Source organism: Haliotis cracherodii, unplaced genomic scaffold, assembly GCF_022045235.1.
Source record: "Haliotis cracherodii isolate W230 unplaced genomic scaffold, xgHalCrac1.p SCAF_1, whole genome shotgun sequence".
NCBI lineage: Eukaryota > Metazoa > Mollusca > Gastropoda > Lepetellida > Haliotidae > Haliotis > Haliotis cracherodii.
This window is the reverse complement of record NW_027266264.1, coordinates 33,700,667-33,716,728: the sequence shown is the minus strand read 5'-3', so window position 1 is coordinate 33,716,728 and position 16,062 is coordinate 33,700,667. Positions and strand designations below refer to the sequence as shown.

The following is a 16,062-nucleotide window of genomic DNA, read 5'->3' as shown; positions in this document are numbered from 1 at the left end:
AATGTATATACCCTTTAGCCGTTTTAGCTATCCAGATGCCACACTGTGGTGATTGTAAGCAAATACATTTGTTCAGGTTTAGTTTATATCCCTATAAACTAATCGCATAAAGTATTACGTCAACCGGAACGGGCTGTCTGGACGTCAGTCGAACGAGGTGGTAAAATATACATGTACTAAACTGGAATCAAAGTAATGCCTATCAAACAAGTTAAAACTCGTTGGCATCATAACTTGTTGTACAGAGAGTAGTACCTTCCCAACATGAGACGAGATCCTGTCTATTTATAAGAAAACGACAGCGCATTACAACAACGACACCAGTGTAACATTTGTGGAGTGTATTTGTGCCGTTGTTATGAAATCGTAGCATCACATTGCTATCATATATTTCAAGTATTTTTATGACAAATAATGTTATTTTGTTTGTTTAGTAATATCATAACTCATAATATAAAATAAAGTGGTTATATTACGAAAACACCATTACGTCACTTGAAGCGACGATCACCCTTACACTGAACGTGTACTGTACTTCCTCACTTCATTATTCTTCATACATAATTCATGCGACATGTGAACACATACGGGTATTCGCCACGTAAGGTGTGTGCGCTTATATTTGCTTATGTTTTCATATATCTTTCGAGACTTATTCGCAGAACGATATCCTGCTAAATATATGTTCAACGAGGTGCACCAAAATAGGTCACCCATTTGGCGTTTCCAAGAAGTGTAGATATATGTGCATGGTACTGTAGCACGAGTGCTGCACGACTGGGCGACTGTCAATGCTGAGTGGAGCGGACAAGTAAAACATCAACTCAAAGACCTTTGAATGTCAATATATCTTGAAAGGAAATTTTGAGTAGCATATAAATATATTTCTCTTATTAATTAACACATAAAAAATGTTAAGTTTATTAATTTTTACAAAATAATTGCCTAAATATTATTATTTATTTTTTTGGAAATTCTGTCAAATCTGATTAGTTTAGTTTAAATGTGGTATATTTCTTGAAATCTACAACATGAATTATGTCGAATTTTAATTCTATGTCATGTTAGATAAATTGAATAGATCATAATTAAATTTGTATGTACCAGCCGAGATCATATATGGTCTCTGGTACCAGAGATTGGTCTCATTGTAACATGTCTTGCAAATTCTTAAGATTTAATGAGTAAAACAGATAAAGACGTCAAATACGTCTTCATATTGAGTAATTATTTAGAACTTGAACTGAAGCAAGATCTTTTGTAAAAATATCAAGACATGTGAATTTAGAATAATTCAAGCACAATATCCAACTACATATATACTGAATTAAATTCTGATTTTTCAGGCATATCTTTTTGAACATACCAAGAAGGGGAATGAACCATCCAGACACAATGCAGATACTGAGAGATGTTCGGCACCCTATCACACAAAAAAACAGGCTGCTGAACTTGTTCCGGAAGAAATCGTTTTGCGACCTCCACCTTTGCAGCTCAGACGGAACACTATTCCGCACACACAAGCTTGTGCTGGCATTGTATTCTGACTACTTCAGACAGTTTGCTTCCCTCAAAAAGGGAGCTGTCGGTCCTCGCTCAACGACAGAAGTTGTCAACCTAGGTATTGTCACTTAAAAACAAAATGTTGTGTTAATGATTACATGACTGTTAAGACTTGTCGTAAGGGGCGACTAATGGGATCGGGTGGTCAGGCTCGCTGACTTGGTTGATGCATGTCATCGTATCCCAGTGTGTGGTCAATGCTCAATTATTCACAGACCGTCGTCATATGGTTGGAATATTGCTAGAGTGTGGCGTTAAACAACAAACAAACAATAAAAGATGGTACTTGTCGATATCCTGCCTGGTGCTCATCATAAGAGGATAAAGCACCATCTTGTCGTCGGTATCACACTCACACTCACATTCCCCTCACTAGATTTTAACATGGCCGCCAAAGCAGCCATATTGAAAATGTTGTGTTTGCTCAGGACCTTGACACACCATTTCTGTGTGTGTGATGCTTTATTTCATACTTTGATTTTTGACACTTCTACATCACTTGGACTTCACACATACCCCCAGTTTTTCATGTCATAAATATCAGAAAAGCAACAAATACAAAAGGTCTGATGTTATATCACCTAATGACTCTCAATATACGTGTCTAATGCCTTTCAATATATGTTTCAGATGTTGAAGCATGTATCCTTGCCATTTTACTGGATTACATTTACAAGGGAGAATTTGAAATAGGCCCAGAGAATCAAGGGAAGATCTGGAGAGCTGCCAAGCTTCTTCAGCTTCAGGACATTGTTCAACTTATTGATGACAACAGAGAGCTCCTCGGGGTGAGCATCGAGACTCTTAATCAACCAGAACCTGTCGTGAAGCAGGAAGTGGTCTCCCCACAAAGTACAGCAAGACACAAGTCACGGTCAAGAGGCCGATCGTTAGGTAAATCTGGTCGTAAAGGATGTCCAGAAGCTGACCAGAAAGATTTGAAGCACATAAAAGGATACAGCATAACGTCACAAGATTATGATAAGGTGGATGAGTTACTGAAAGTATCTATGTCAGCTTTTGTGGGTCATAAGCAGGGAAATAAGGGTGAAGTTGAAGGATCTGAACATTGGTCCAGTCATGATCATGAAGCTCTGCAACATGAAACTAAGACATTGGAAACTAAATTCAAACCATCAGAAAGTGGAGGTGGGGAAAGTGAAGTCATATCAACACAGTCCCACAGCTTACAGCGTTGTTCTGTTTCCAATTTATCTAAAGCAGCAGCCGACTCGGATGAAGAGTTTTCTGGATTTTCCATCAATTTTGGAAAAGAGAATGAAGACTTTGTTGATGATGATGCCAGTGATGACACGTTCAGGCCATCTAAATCCAGAGGTAAAAAGAAATCCAAGTCTCATTCCCTTAAAAGAAAGACAGTTGACAAACACACAAAAACAATGTCACACATTTTGAATGTTCCCACGATGAAAAGATCAGGTGTCTCCTGTGGGATTGTAGCAAGATGGATTCACAAGAAATATTATCCATTTGTTTGTAGTTCCAACTTCATATCTTCACACCCAGCTGGAGTAGGCATTCAGCAAGGAGACCATGACTTCCTGACTGCTTCAACCTCAAGCCCTAAGCTGCACCTGTGTAATGTTTGTGGCAAGGAGTTCAGTTTAATTAGTATCTGTAGGAACCATGTGCTCAAAAAACATGTCAGGAATAAGTCCAGATGCCAAATGGCAAATGCCATTAGGGCTAAGAACATGCTGACTGTGAATCAAGAACCCTCCTTATTGAGGATTCATATGAAGCAAAATATGAACAAAGATTATAAGAAATTGGAATTACCGCAAACGAGTTTACGACCAAGGAGTAGGGCGACGAAGGCGATGCCAAGTCCTTTTAGTGGCCAGAAGTGTGCCGATTGTGGAGCAGTTTTGTCATCCAGGTATTCCCTGAAGGTCCATCTGGAGAACGTTCATCAGCTGACATCAGAACAGGTACATGTCTTACTAAGACTATTCGCTACATGTGCTTCTTGTGCAAAGGCTATGCAACCATGACAGGTGCTTGTTGTCATAACCGTGTTATTAGGTGTACTAAGGTGATGTCACAACAGGTCCCTGTAGGGCTGGTATGGGTCCAGGTACCCACAGGACTAACTGGACCTGTGGTTAGTCTTGGGATACATTTTCAATGACAAAAATTCTCTATAATTCCATGGTTACATGACAAGTCACTAATGTTTGAATTCCATCTGACTTTTATATGTTTGAGTAAAGATAAAGCTGCAGTCAACTTCAGTGTATTATTAATCAGATCATTATATACCACTATCTAAACAGTTTTTGCCGGAGTTCTGGTAAAACAATTCCCAATCAGACATTTTGTACCCACCTCTTAAGCCCGACAGTTTGTACCCTTTTGCTAAGGCCATCTCAACAGAACAGGTGCTTGTACTATCAACAGCTATCTCACCACAACAGGTGTTTGTAATATTAAAAGATATATCGCCAGAACAGGTGCTTGTACTAAGGCAATCTCACCAGAACAGGTGCTTGTAGTAAGGCTATCTCACCAGAACAGGTGCTTGTACTGAGGCCATCTCACTAGAACAGGTTCTTGTACTATTAAAGGCAATCTCACCAGAACAGGTGCTAGTACTGAAGCTATCTCACTAGAACAGGTGCTTGTACTAAGGCTATCTCACCAGAACAGGTGCTTGTACTTAGGCTATCTCACTAGAACAGGTGCTTGTTCTATGATAGGCTATCTCACCAGAACAGGTTCTTGTACTAAGGCTATCTCACCAGAACAGGTTCTTGTACTAAGGCTATCTCACCAGAACAGGTGCTTGTACTAAGGCTATCTCACCAGAACAGGTGCTTGTAGTAAGGCTATCTCACCAGAACAGGTGCTTGTTCTATGATAGGCTATCTCACCAGAACAGGTTCTTGTACTAAGGCTATCTCACCAGAACAGGTTCTTGTACTAAGGCTATCTCACCAGAACAGGTGCTTGTACTAAGGCTATCTCACCAGAACAGGTGCTTGTAGTAAGGCTATCTCACCAGAACAGGTGTTTGTACTGAGGCCATCTCACTAGAACAGGTGCTTGTAGTAAGGCTATCTCACCAGAACAGGTGCTTGTACTGAGGCCATCTCACTAGAACAGGTTCTTGTACTATTAAAGGCAATCTCACCAGAACAGGTGCTAGTACTAAGGCTATCACACCAGAACAGCTGCTTGTACTAAGGCTATCTCACCAGAACAGGTGCTTGTACTAAGGCTATCTCACCAGAACAGGTGCTTGTACTTAGGCTATCTCACTAGAACAGGTGCTTGTTCTATGATAGGCTATCTCACCAGAACAGGTTCTTGTACTAAGGCTATCTCACCAGAACAGGTGCTAGTACTAAGGCTATCTCACCAGAACAGGTGCTTGTACTGAGGCCATCTCACTAGAACAGGTTCTTGTACTATTAAAGGCAATCTCACCAGAACAGGTGCTAGTACTAAGGCTATCACACCAGAACAGCTGCTTGTACTAAGGCTATCTCACCAGAACAGGTGCTTGTACTAAGGCTATCTCACCAGAACAGGTGCTTGTACTTAGGCTATCTCACTAGAACAGGTGCTTGTTCTATGATAGGCTATCTCACCAGAACAGGTTCTTGTACTAAGGCTATCTCACCAGAACAGGTGCTTGTAGTAAGGCTATCTCACCAGAACAGGTGTTTGTACTGAGGCCATCTCACTAGAACAGGTGCTTGTAGTAAGGCTATCTCACCAGAACAGGTGCTTGTACTGAGGCCATCTCACTAGAACAGGTTCTTGTACTATTAAAGGCAATCTCACCAGAACAGGTGCTAGTACTAAGGCTATCACACCAGAACAGCTGCTTGTACTAAGGCTATCTCACCAGAACAGGTTTGCTTGGCCCAGATTTGCTTATTTACAGTTGGCAAGTATTTGCCTTCAGTTTATGAAAACGTAATTTCAGTGTTCAGTAATCATAACCATTAGTTATGTAAACCTTATGATATTCCCTTTCAGATAAGCATGCACAAGTCCTTCCTGATTTGCTGTGATGTGGAGGGCTGTGACTTCTCTCACAAGATGACGAAGACTGTGGAGCGCCACGTGAAGGCGGCCCACCCAGCTGTGGAACACAAGTGCCCTCACTGTAACTTCACGTTCTACCTGAAGTGTGTCATGGACAATCACATTGCTCGCAAACACCTGTTCCCTGAGAGAATGAGGTTTGTGTGCTCAGTCTGTGGCAAGAGATTTCCCAAGGGTTTTCACCAGAAGGTGCACGAGCAGTGGAAACATGGGGTCAACCATGACATCAAGGTAGGGTACTGATGGTGATTAGGGACAGACCATGTTGTATTCAAGGGGCGGGGAGTTTTATCATATACATAATTTCTTGGGGTCACTGCTTCTTTGTTCATGTATATAAAAGATTATTTTTTTGCAATATTTTCTAAAACAAAGTTTATTTAGGAATATACCAGGGAATTCAGGAGGGTTTCAAAAGTCAAGAACAAAAGTGATAATAATTCATTACCAGAAAGTGTCTTCTGAGGCAATCTTAAACAAATAGTTTGTCCACACATTACCATTACAGAACTGGCTTGTGTTAAGAATTGGGGACGGTCCTGGGATCCTTGAGGTTGCTCAAGTGGGGCCGGATACCCAGGTGCACTTTGTTGATGTGGCGTTGAAGAGTTTTGGAAATAACAAAGTTAACAAAGTTATAGTTATCTAGGTACCCTAATGCATGTTTTCACTGTCATGTGTTTTTCAACAGACTGATACCTGTTTTCTGACATATTTTAGAAAATACTTCTTGTTGCAGAGGTACAAGTGTCCTGTTGAGGATTGTAGTTTTGAGACCTGTTCCAAGTCGAACCTTGACACTCACCGCAACGTCCACACAGACAAACGCTATGACTGTCAGTACTGCAGTATCAAGCTCAAGACAACTGCGTAAGGTTCCAGCCATTTGTCAGCCCACCATGACTGTTGTCTATCAATCAGTCATAAACGTAGCATTTGAACGCTTTAAGTTTGAAGTAACTACATGTATGTGTATGGCCTGAAGCGTTCAGACTTGTCTGATTTCTGAGAACCATATTACAAACATAAAGTGCATTTTCTAAATGTCGCACTTCCACAGCGTCGATGACTAATGGCGTGCAATAATCGAAATGTGTATAAGACGTCACAATTGGGTTCACTAGGAATGACGTGGTACATAAGTGCATTGTGTAGCTCGGTGTTGTGCAATCTCATTAAAATCAGATATTAGTTTTTGCTACCTCTAAACAAAGATCTGAGGACATCCCATTACGGGTCACGTCAGAACGACCTTTCGCGAATTTTGACTGACCAATGAAATGACTGACAAGAAATCAACATTAGCCAATCAGAAGGCAGCTGTCTTGAGCTTTACGACAGTAGTTTCAAATTGGCGACTATGCTTCGAAACATATTTTGACGTATTCTCGATTAAAAAAAATTAAGACTGATAAGAAGAACATTCTGGAATGGCTTTTGGATGTCCTAGATTGTATGGATGAAATCATAAAACCCATAACTGTCGTTCGGAATACCCTGTGTTAAATATTTCGTGGTTGCATTAGAAAACACATTCCGACTGTCACTTTCATAATCTGGTAAGCGACGCTCTGATTGGTTGGATGAAAGGTCGTTCTGACGTGACCCTAATGGGATGTCCTCAGATCTTTGTTTAGTGATAGCGAGAACTAGGATATGATTTTAATGAGATTTGGTGTTGTGTTGCTCATTGCATCCATGTAGATGTTCACAATGGAATATGACCGATCTAACTCGGAATATTTTACAAATTGCTGTGCCATCTGGTGTTCTTTATTGTGAATGTTGTCCTTCAGCATTAGGTGTCCCTTTTGTACATTGATGTTCTTCAGTACACAGTTCTTTATTTCGTATGGCATCTTTTCTTTGCTACCGATATGGTATATCCGGGTTGATCAGTGGTGTTTCTATCATATTTTGAGTCTACTTATTCATATGCAAATATTGACCTTTGTTCGTAACTTTTAATACTTTGTCGTAATTTTTATCTAATATTGCGTACTGGAGACCTTTATTGCAAATGATGTATTGATGACATTAGTTATGATTATATTAAGATGAAGTGGGAATTTTTTATTCCATTTTGGGAATGAAGTCTTTGATAGACATTTAGAAGGGAGTACATAAATACATGACACTTTTTTATGGATAGCAACTTCTTTTTATTCTTTGTACAACGTTTCAGAGCTACTTCTTGCTTCACCTAGAAATTGCTATACATAAAAAAGTGTCATATATTCAATTTGTGAATGTTTACTGACATTTGCTGCAGACTTGGGGCTGAAATATCATTCTCAGCGCAGGTCCCGATATATCCCTGAGCATGTGACGTGTAATGCAAATACGTTTTCAGTGTTCCTTTGGTATTTCCAGAACCCTTCAACGCCACATCAACAAAGTGCACCTGGGTATCCGGCCCTACTTATGTCAGATGTGTGGCCACTCATTTGGTGACTACCACAACCTTCAGTCCCACATCGTCAACAAGCATGTCACGGAGAAAGAGTTCAAGTGTACACACTGTCCCTATGGCACCAACGTCAAGGCCCAGTTTGCCAGTATGTTGCCTGTTCATACTCTGTGCTATGATCTTCATGTAACAGTTAGTTTAATCATTTAGACACAAGTTTACTGGATGTGTGTGGTTGGGATTTATCATCATCACAAAAGTCCAGCTCCAGATAAGGTGTTTATATGTGTAAGATATGCAAAATATATCACCATGACCCAATTAATTTTGAGTTGCATACAAATATGCATGTAATATTTTAAAAACCCAAGGAAAACTGTGTAATTATCCAGTGTATCCTTTTCAAGTAGCATACCTATATGTCCTACACTTTGGGGGTGGCAGGGCACAAGTGGCTCAGTTATCTATAGTGCATCCCATGGGTACGTCAGAAACCAATGATCGTGGGTTTGAATCCTGGTTCACCCTGATTAAGTTTTGTCAGTACCGAACTGTGCTCATGGGTTTCATAGAGCTACAACTGTTGTAAATCTATGTAAAAGTATTGGAGTTATGATTGTCTTAGCGTTACATCTGTTGTAAATCTATATTAAAGTATTGGAGTTACGATTGTCTTAGCGCTACAACTGTTGTAAGTCTGTGTTGAAGTATGGAAGTGATGATCGTCTTAGAGTTACAACTGCCGTAAATCTATGTTAAAGTATTGGAGTTACAGTTGTCTTAGCGCTACAACTGTCGTAAATCTATGTTACAGTATTGGAGTTACGATTGTCTTAGCGCTACAACTGTTGTAAATCTATGTTAAAGTAGTGGAGTTAAGATTGTCTTAGCGCTACAACTGTCGTAAGACTATGTTAAAGTATTGGAGTTACGGTTGTCTTAGAGCTACAACTGTTGTAAATCTATGTTACAGTATTGGAGTTACGATTGTCTTAGCTCAACAATCGCTTTGTGAAAAACAGGGCCTGGTCAGTATAACAAAAATGTCAACTGTTACTAAGCCAATTGTTGTCTTCCAGTTCACCTGTTCCGAATTCACGGTGTCCGGGCTGACTTTGACAAGAGGAAGGAGTTCGCCTGTCGTTATTGCGACTACAAGACGCTGATGAAGAGTCGGCTCAAGGCCCACGTCAATAAACATACCAATACCCGTAACTATGCATGCGACGAATGTGGGAAGACCTTTGTCAACTGTGACACCCTGCGTAGCCACAAAGAGTGGCTGCACTCTGAAGCAAAGTACTCCTGCAACCAGTGCCCGTACATCACCAAGACTTCCAAGCGGCTTCAAGAGCATATATCAATCCAGCATATGTTTAAGGGGCTGAAGCCATTCATGTGCCCCTACTGCCCATTCACGTGTGCGACGGGCGGCAATACACGCAAACATGTGAAGAAGAAGCATCCTACTCAGGAAGTGAGGTACGTGAAGAACCTGGAGGTTCTGGGATACATGAAAGACATGAGGAAGAGGGAAGCTGCAGCAGACCCCCTGAAAAACATGAGTTTGACGCAGTGATTGAATGAGCTTCACGCGGTGAGTGAATGAGCTTGACGCAGTGAGTGAATGAGCTTGACGCAGTGATTGAATGAGCTTCGCGCGGTGAGTGAATGAGTTTGACGCAGTGAGTGAATGAGCCTCGTGCAGCGAGTGAATGAGTTTGACGCAGTGAGTGGATGGGTTTGACGCAGTGAGTGAATGGGTTTGACGCAGCGAGTGGATGGGTTTGACGCAGTGAGTGAATGGGTTTGACGCAGTGAGTGAATGGGTTTGACGCAGTGAGTGAATGGGTTTGACGCAGCGAGTGGATGGGTTTGACGCAGTGAGTCAATGGGTTTGACGCAGTGAGTGAATGGGTTTGACACAGCGAGTGAATTGGTTTGACGCAGTGAGTGAATGGGTTTGACACAGTGAGTGAATGGGTTTGACGCAGTGAGTGAATGGGTTTGACGCAGTGAGTGAATGGGTTTGACATTGGGAGTGAATGGGTTTGACACAAGGCATGAGTTTAACACAGGGAGTGAGTATGACACAGTGAGTTGGGTTTAATGCCACTATTGTCACCTGGCATATTGTTGGTTTACTGTTGCATTTACAGGGGGTGGTGGGATTGGGGGATTCATCCCACCTTTTTGCAACAAAGTAAACATTTATTCACTTGGAACTGGAAGTTTCATGTGTGCCGTGTGAAAAAAACTTTCAACACTACATCTAACTCCTTTGGTGATGTTTTCAACAAGAATAACACGATTACCAAACTCAAATTGCATTTGGATCAGGAAATTCACCTCTGTTACCAAAAAGCTGTATCCTCACTTGTGTTTGAGGAAAACTGGAAGTGGCATGAAGTTGCGATTGTGATGAAACTGACAACAAGACTAAGGGACAACTGTACATTGTGAATTTTGGCAATGTGACTTCTTGCCCACCTGTGCAACATGTCCAAGTGTTTTGTGGGACATCTAACACTTCCAATTAACACATTCGTCAGAGTGGTTTATTGAAACATTGCTGTAATTGATGAGTTATTAGGGGGCTGTAGTGACTTGTACTTCCAGTTATGTTTATCTTTTTCTGGTTTCTCTTTAATCAGCTGGGGGCACGGGTGGCCCAGTCGTTTAAGGCGCCATGATTTGCTGTGCAGAGTTGCGTCCCTTGGGCACACCAGAAACCTAAGATTGTGGGTTCGAATCATGGTTCGCCTCGATTATGTTTCTAGGTTTGTCAGCACCTTACCCGTGCTTGTGGGTTACACCGAAGTGGTAAACGTCTGAGGCCTGCATCACTTCGGGCTTTCCTCCCACAGTAAGCTGACACACTGCGATATAACTGGAATACTGTTAAAAGCGGAGTTAAACCCAACTCACTCTTTAATCAGCTAGAGAATATGCCCATAAAAACTACCAGTGTTGTCCTGAATATTTGACTTTGGCAGGTCATTTGAAAGCAGTTTAGGGTTCTAACATTTGCAGTTCATCTAATATTATGTTTATTTACAGTGAATGAAGTAACTCCTATTTCATATGTGAAAGTAAGATCAATATTATATAATCAAACTGATGTCATGAAATATCTAAATCTGGCTTTTAATTTCCATGAAAAAGATAGCGAGGTCAGTTATATTTATGGGTTGTGGGTGTTGTTGTTTCTTAACCCAGGGCTATTTTCTTTGTTGTTTGTTTACTGTTTGATATTTACTGTTTAAGTATCGTGACCAGAGAATGAACTATATCTGGCTCAGTTTTCTGTGTATGGGACAGTAAGATTGATTTAACTGATGTGGTGGAGAGTTGGGTGTTGAGCTATTTTCTTTGTTGTTTGTTAACTGTTTTATATTTACTGTTGAAGTGTCATGACAAGAGAATACCACTACATATTTCATACTTTGTTTATTCAGAATGATGCTTACGGCTGTCTGTGATATGTGTTCATATCAACAAAATAACTGAGTAAGATGGATGGCTGGTGTGTTCACGACATTTCCAAACAATTTCATTTTTCAACAGTGAGAAATATTATTGCCAGAACAAGATTAACTGAAGAGAATGCCCAATTTACCAGATAAGTTATATAATTACCAATTTCTAAACTGATTCCACCATTCCGAATAATTTGGCATGTGTCAGTGTCAAGATAATTGCTCTCTGTGTACGGTGTTAGCATAGAAACTGTTTCATGGATGTATGCTCACTTCAGGCAGATCATCGTATAAGACAGGGAAAGTACCAGTATACACTGAAGTATCTTTATCACATTAGATGCTAATAAAAGTACTCAGTTTATGTTCAAAGGCTGATATTTGGCTTAAGGGCTGTTGCAAATGTTGTGAAAATTCCCATATTGCAATTACAATATGAAATTCCCAATTGAGGTTGTAGCCATTTCTCTGTCTTAACTTTGTAACGATGACTGGTATTTCACTAAGTAACAGGAACATTGAAGAGAAATAAAGTTTTGATATTTATGTTTACATGGGATTGATTGCATTTTCAACATGAGGATGTTATGATCAGATTTTCTCTGAAGACAAACACACTGTTCTTAGTGGCTGATACTTGGCCACAGGTTTTCAGCAAGAGTCAGATGAAATTAGAAAAAAATGGGAAATTGTCAATTCAAGATTTAACGATTTCCCAGTTTGATCCATTATAATTTATGATAGCCTATTTATGATATTCCAAGAAAACGTGTGTACAGCTGATTGCTGTGTCCGGCTTAGTTTACGAGAAAATACACAAGGTAATCTTAATCCCTGGATATAAAAAAATGTCAAGTAGAACAAAAAATACAATTTAAACAGTAAATCAACATGTCTGGTGATTTTTTATCTCAAATTTCGAATTTGTACTGACAAAGTTTCTCATCACCCATTCGTTTGCCGGACTTCGCTGAAAGGGTACGGTGTAATTTTTTTCTGCGCATAATATTCAAATTTCTTTTTTTCCAAAATATTGAATCTGCTAGAGGGGGGTGCGCATTATACATGGGTGCGCACTACACTCAAGAAAATATGGCATGTTTAGTTGATTTGAATTTCACCGATAACAAAACAAGAGATAAAAGGCTTAAATGCATAGATATTTGTGCTTAGAATGAGGTTATCTTTCCTGGAAAGCACAGGCCCTTTGTACTACTTGGATAGTAGCTATAACAAGGTAAGTCTGATTCAATATTATTGAAAGATAATTTGTTTCTTATGAAATTAATTTTTTCCTTGTTCACTTCTGATGACCATGCATCATTAAGCTGTTTTACAGTAAGACTCACTTCCTACTCCTGCAAACATTGTAAGAGTTTTGATAAAGTAGAAATGTCTGAAAATGTGTCTGAAGGATGACTGTTTGTGTTCCCTCGTGACTAGCTGCTGAAACATGATGCTGTTAAGTGATGCTCTGGTCCAACCTTATTAGATCCACGATCCAACATTTTAGTCTTATTCACATTCCTATCTTCATGTACAGTATGCGTCACCCTGATCACTGATAATTTGAACCTATGTAAGAAAAAGTTATCAGCGAAAGTCTGTATTTTTATCACTGATTTTGTCAAGTGTCTTCTCTCTGGCACACACTGGCCCTGATGCTTATGTGCTGAACTTATGCATTTAGGATAACATTCCGCAGGAGCTGCTGCCCCACCTTCCGCAAACCTCGCATGAACAAGGTTTATATCCTCAGTGACCTGTTCCTCAGTGAATGATTCAAGGATCAGGTGGTTACATTGTGTGTCCTGGCTAATGGTGTGTCAGGATTATGTGAATCATTGACCTGAATTTGCTCATGCTACCAAGAGATCATTGTAATCTGGTTATGATTAGATCCTTTCCTCTCGCTCAGTCCTTCTCTCCATCAAGATCTCAGAAACCAATCAATCAGCATCGAGGTTTCTAAATTCCCGGTGTAGCTGCGTATCTAATTTCTGTGTCAAAAGATGATTGTAAATCGTAGGTCCAAATGGAGACTGATAACACTGTCTATGAGCACCAAGAGGGTTTACTTGTGAAGGAACATCTGTGTTCTGTATGGGTTCTCCTCTGATCAGATTAAAATTTACGAATCCTGGTGCTACAGAAATGAAGCTGAATCATTTTAGAAAAGCTGACATCTGATTGGCTCAATATTTCAGAACAAGTTCAAAAGGAAGAAGAATGGACACATGTTTGTAGGGGCTATTTTTAGTAGTACATTTGGAATACTAATTACAACACATCTTGTGATATTTGACTGACAAACTTGCTGAGGGGTCATTAAACGAGTAGCTTGTATATATTTTTGCAAGTGTATCGTATTGTTTTGATACTGGAAAAAAAATGTAGCATGGATTATATCATCGCATGAAAACTTACGATGCACCGGTACAGTATCGTCTCACCCCAAGTGGTTAAAGCGTTCACTAATCACACCAAAGGCCCATGTTCAATGGGTACAATGTATGAAGCCTTTGTCTGCTGTCCCCTACCATAATGTTGCTGGAATATTGCTAAAAGTGATGTAAAACCATACTCATTTAGAGTTCATTCACACATGGATATGTATGTATTTCCTTTGTGTCTTGTTCCTTGGATATGTATGGTCCTTGTGAGGTGAACTGAAAGCTAGCTGTCAAAACACACATGTGAGATGAAGTGCTGTCAGGCAATTAATGTACGATTCATGCATTTATTCTTCTGTCATTTCCTCAATATGTTCTGACAAGTCTTGTTACATGTGCATGGAGCTTTTCATCAACATCTTGCATGTAAGCAAGTAATAAACAGAACAAATATACCCGTATTTCTGTTTTTTTCTCTTAACAGGTAAATTTCCTTGGAATTTAGGGCGAGTGCAGACTAAATATATACTGAACAATTAAAAAGTATGGGATCATGAAGAAAAAATATGTAAATAAAAATAAAATAAATTAATTAAGCATTGTTTAAAAACGTGATCAAATACACTTTGTTTCAAGAGTTTTTTTATGCATTTGGAACACGAGGGTAGAGGAAACAAGTATACCTCTGATTTTTTTATATTAGTTTTTGCAAATTCATTTTCGAAACAGGGACTGCCTCCAATCGAGGAATTCTGGAGAACCTCTCTTTTCTTGAGACCTACACGGTGTCATGTTACAAGGAGCAATATTACATCCTTCAAAGGGACTGAGGTACATCTCAAGACTCAAGGAAAAACAAATTCACTCACTTCTCACAGACCGCCTCCGTGGAATAGTGGTCGAGCGTCCACCCGGAGAGCGGAAGGTCTGGGGTTCGATCCCCGGTCGCGTCAGACCAAAAGACGTTAAAAGATGGTACTTGTTGTTACCCTGTCTGGCACTCGGCATTAAGGTGCTGGTTGGCTCGAAGTCTGTATACTGTGTCTGAGTGGGGTATTCATGTTCAACTGCATGGTAGTACAAGCAGCCTCACACACACACACCAACACACACGCGTGCATGCATGTCTCTGTATAAGTGCAATAATCTTGGACGCGACGTTAAACCCCATTTCACCTCACTTCTCACAGTGCCTTTTATAAGTAAGACGGGAAGAATTTCAATATCACATCTTCAAATACCAAGCTCAAGACACATTTTTATACCACCGTAAAACAGTAACGATGCTTCATATAAAGCGTAAATGTTACGGTACTGAAAATATCCATTTAATATTTGGTCATTCGACTGATCGATGTTTTATCATAGCCAACTCACTTACAAAACCCATACCCGGTAACAGGAGACAGATCCACAGGCTCTAAAAGTGGTGCAACAAGTCAATTAACAATGTCATTATCGTGTGTGTCCACTTTGATACATGCGAGGCTGTGGCAGCGCATTGAAGACACCCACCAGGTGATTGTAAACAGCCTGAGGGATGTTCCAAATGTGAACCAAAGATTGGCCCAACTGATTTGGGGTTACCCACTGGTTCTGATCCTGTGGTAGGCGTCGTAACATCTCTGCCCAGACATGTTCAGTGGGAAGAGGTTTGGAGGAGGTCGGGCATGTCAGTACAGCAATGTTATGCTGCCTCAAAAAGTCTGTTACAACACGTGCAACATGTGGGCAGGCATTATACTGCTGCACGTTACGTCCCTGCTTTTGTTCAAAGGGGTGTCGTACCGGTACTGTACGCCACTCATATTGGCATTAACGATGATGAGTTTTGTCCTCCCACGAGTTGGGCAGCCACCCCACATCAATACCTTAGATGCTGTCGGCACCTGAAAATCTTTCAAAATACCTTTAACAAGACAGTATTTTTTTTATTTTTAGCATTTATGTGCTATGGATGTTGGTCATGTTTAAATAGGTTAGACCACTCCGATTCCAATGCCTAATCACTGAAATGTCAGTTAAATGACCATTTCAACTAGTAAACATTGGAGCCTCGTGGTCTAACCTATTCTAAGGGAGCAGCAAAGAGACCTACGGTGTATGCGGTTACCAGAGCTAGTCCTTTGGTTGACGACAC

General features: G+C 40.2%; 1 protein-coding gene across 1 annotated transcript; it reads left to right on the top strand.

Annotated features, from left to right (window-relative positions):
- Positions 1-518: 518 nt before the first annotated feature.
- LOC139476401 (zinc finger protein 184-like) lies at positions 519-14,307 on the top strand. The gene is made up of 7 exons (XM_071259404.1): positions 519-606; positions 1,347-1,621; positions 2,194-3,515; positions 5,572-5,871; positions 6,380-6,510; positions 8,014-8,198; positions 9,130-14,307. The coding sequence occupies exons 2-7, from the start codon at positions 1,378-1,380 to the stop codon at positions 9,627-9,629; spliced, it is 2,682 nt and encodes an 893-aa protein (XP_071115505.1). The 5' UTR covers positions 519-606; positions 1,347-1,377; the 3' UTR covers positions 9,630-14,307.
- Positions 14,308-16,062: the final 1,755 nt, after the last annotated feature.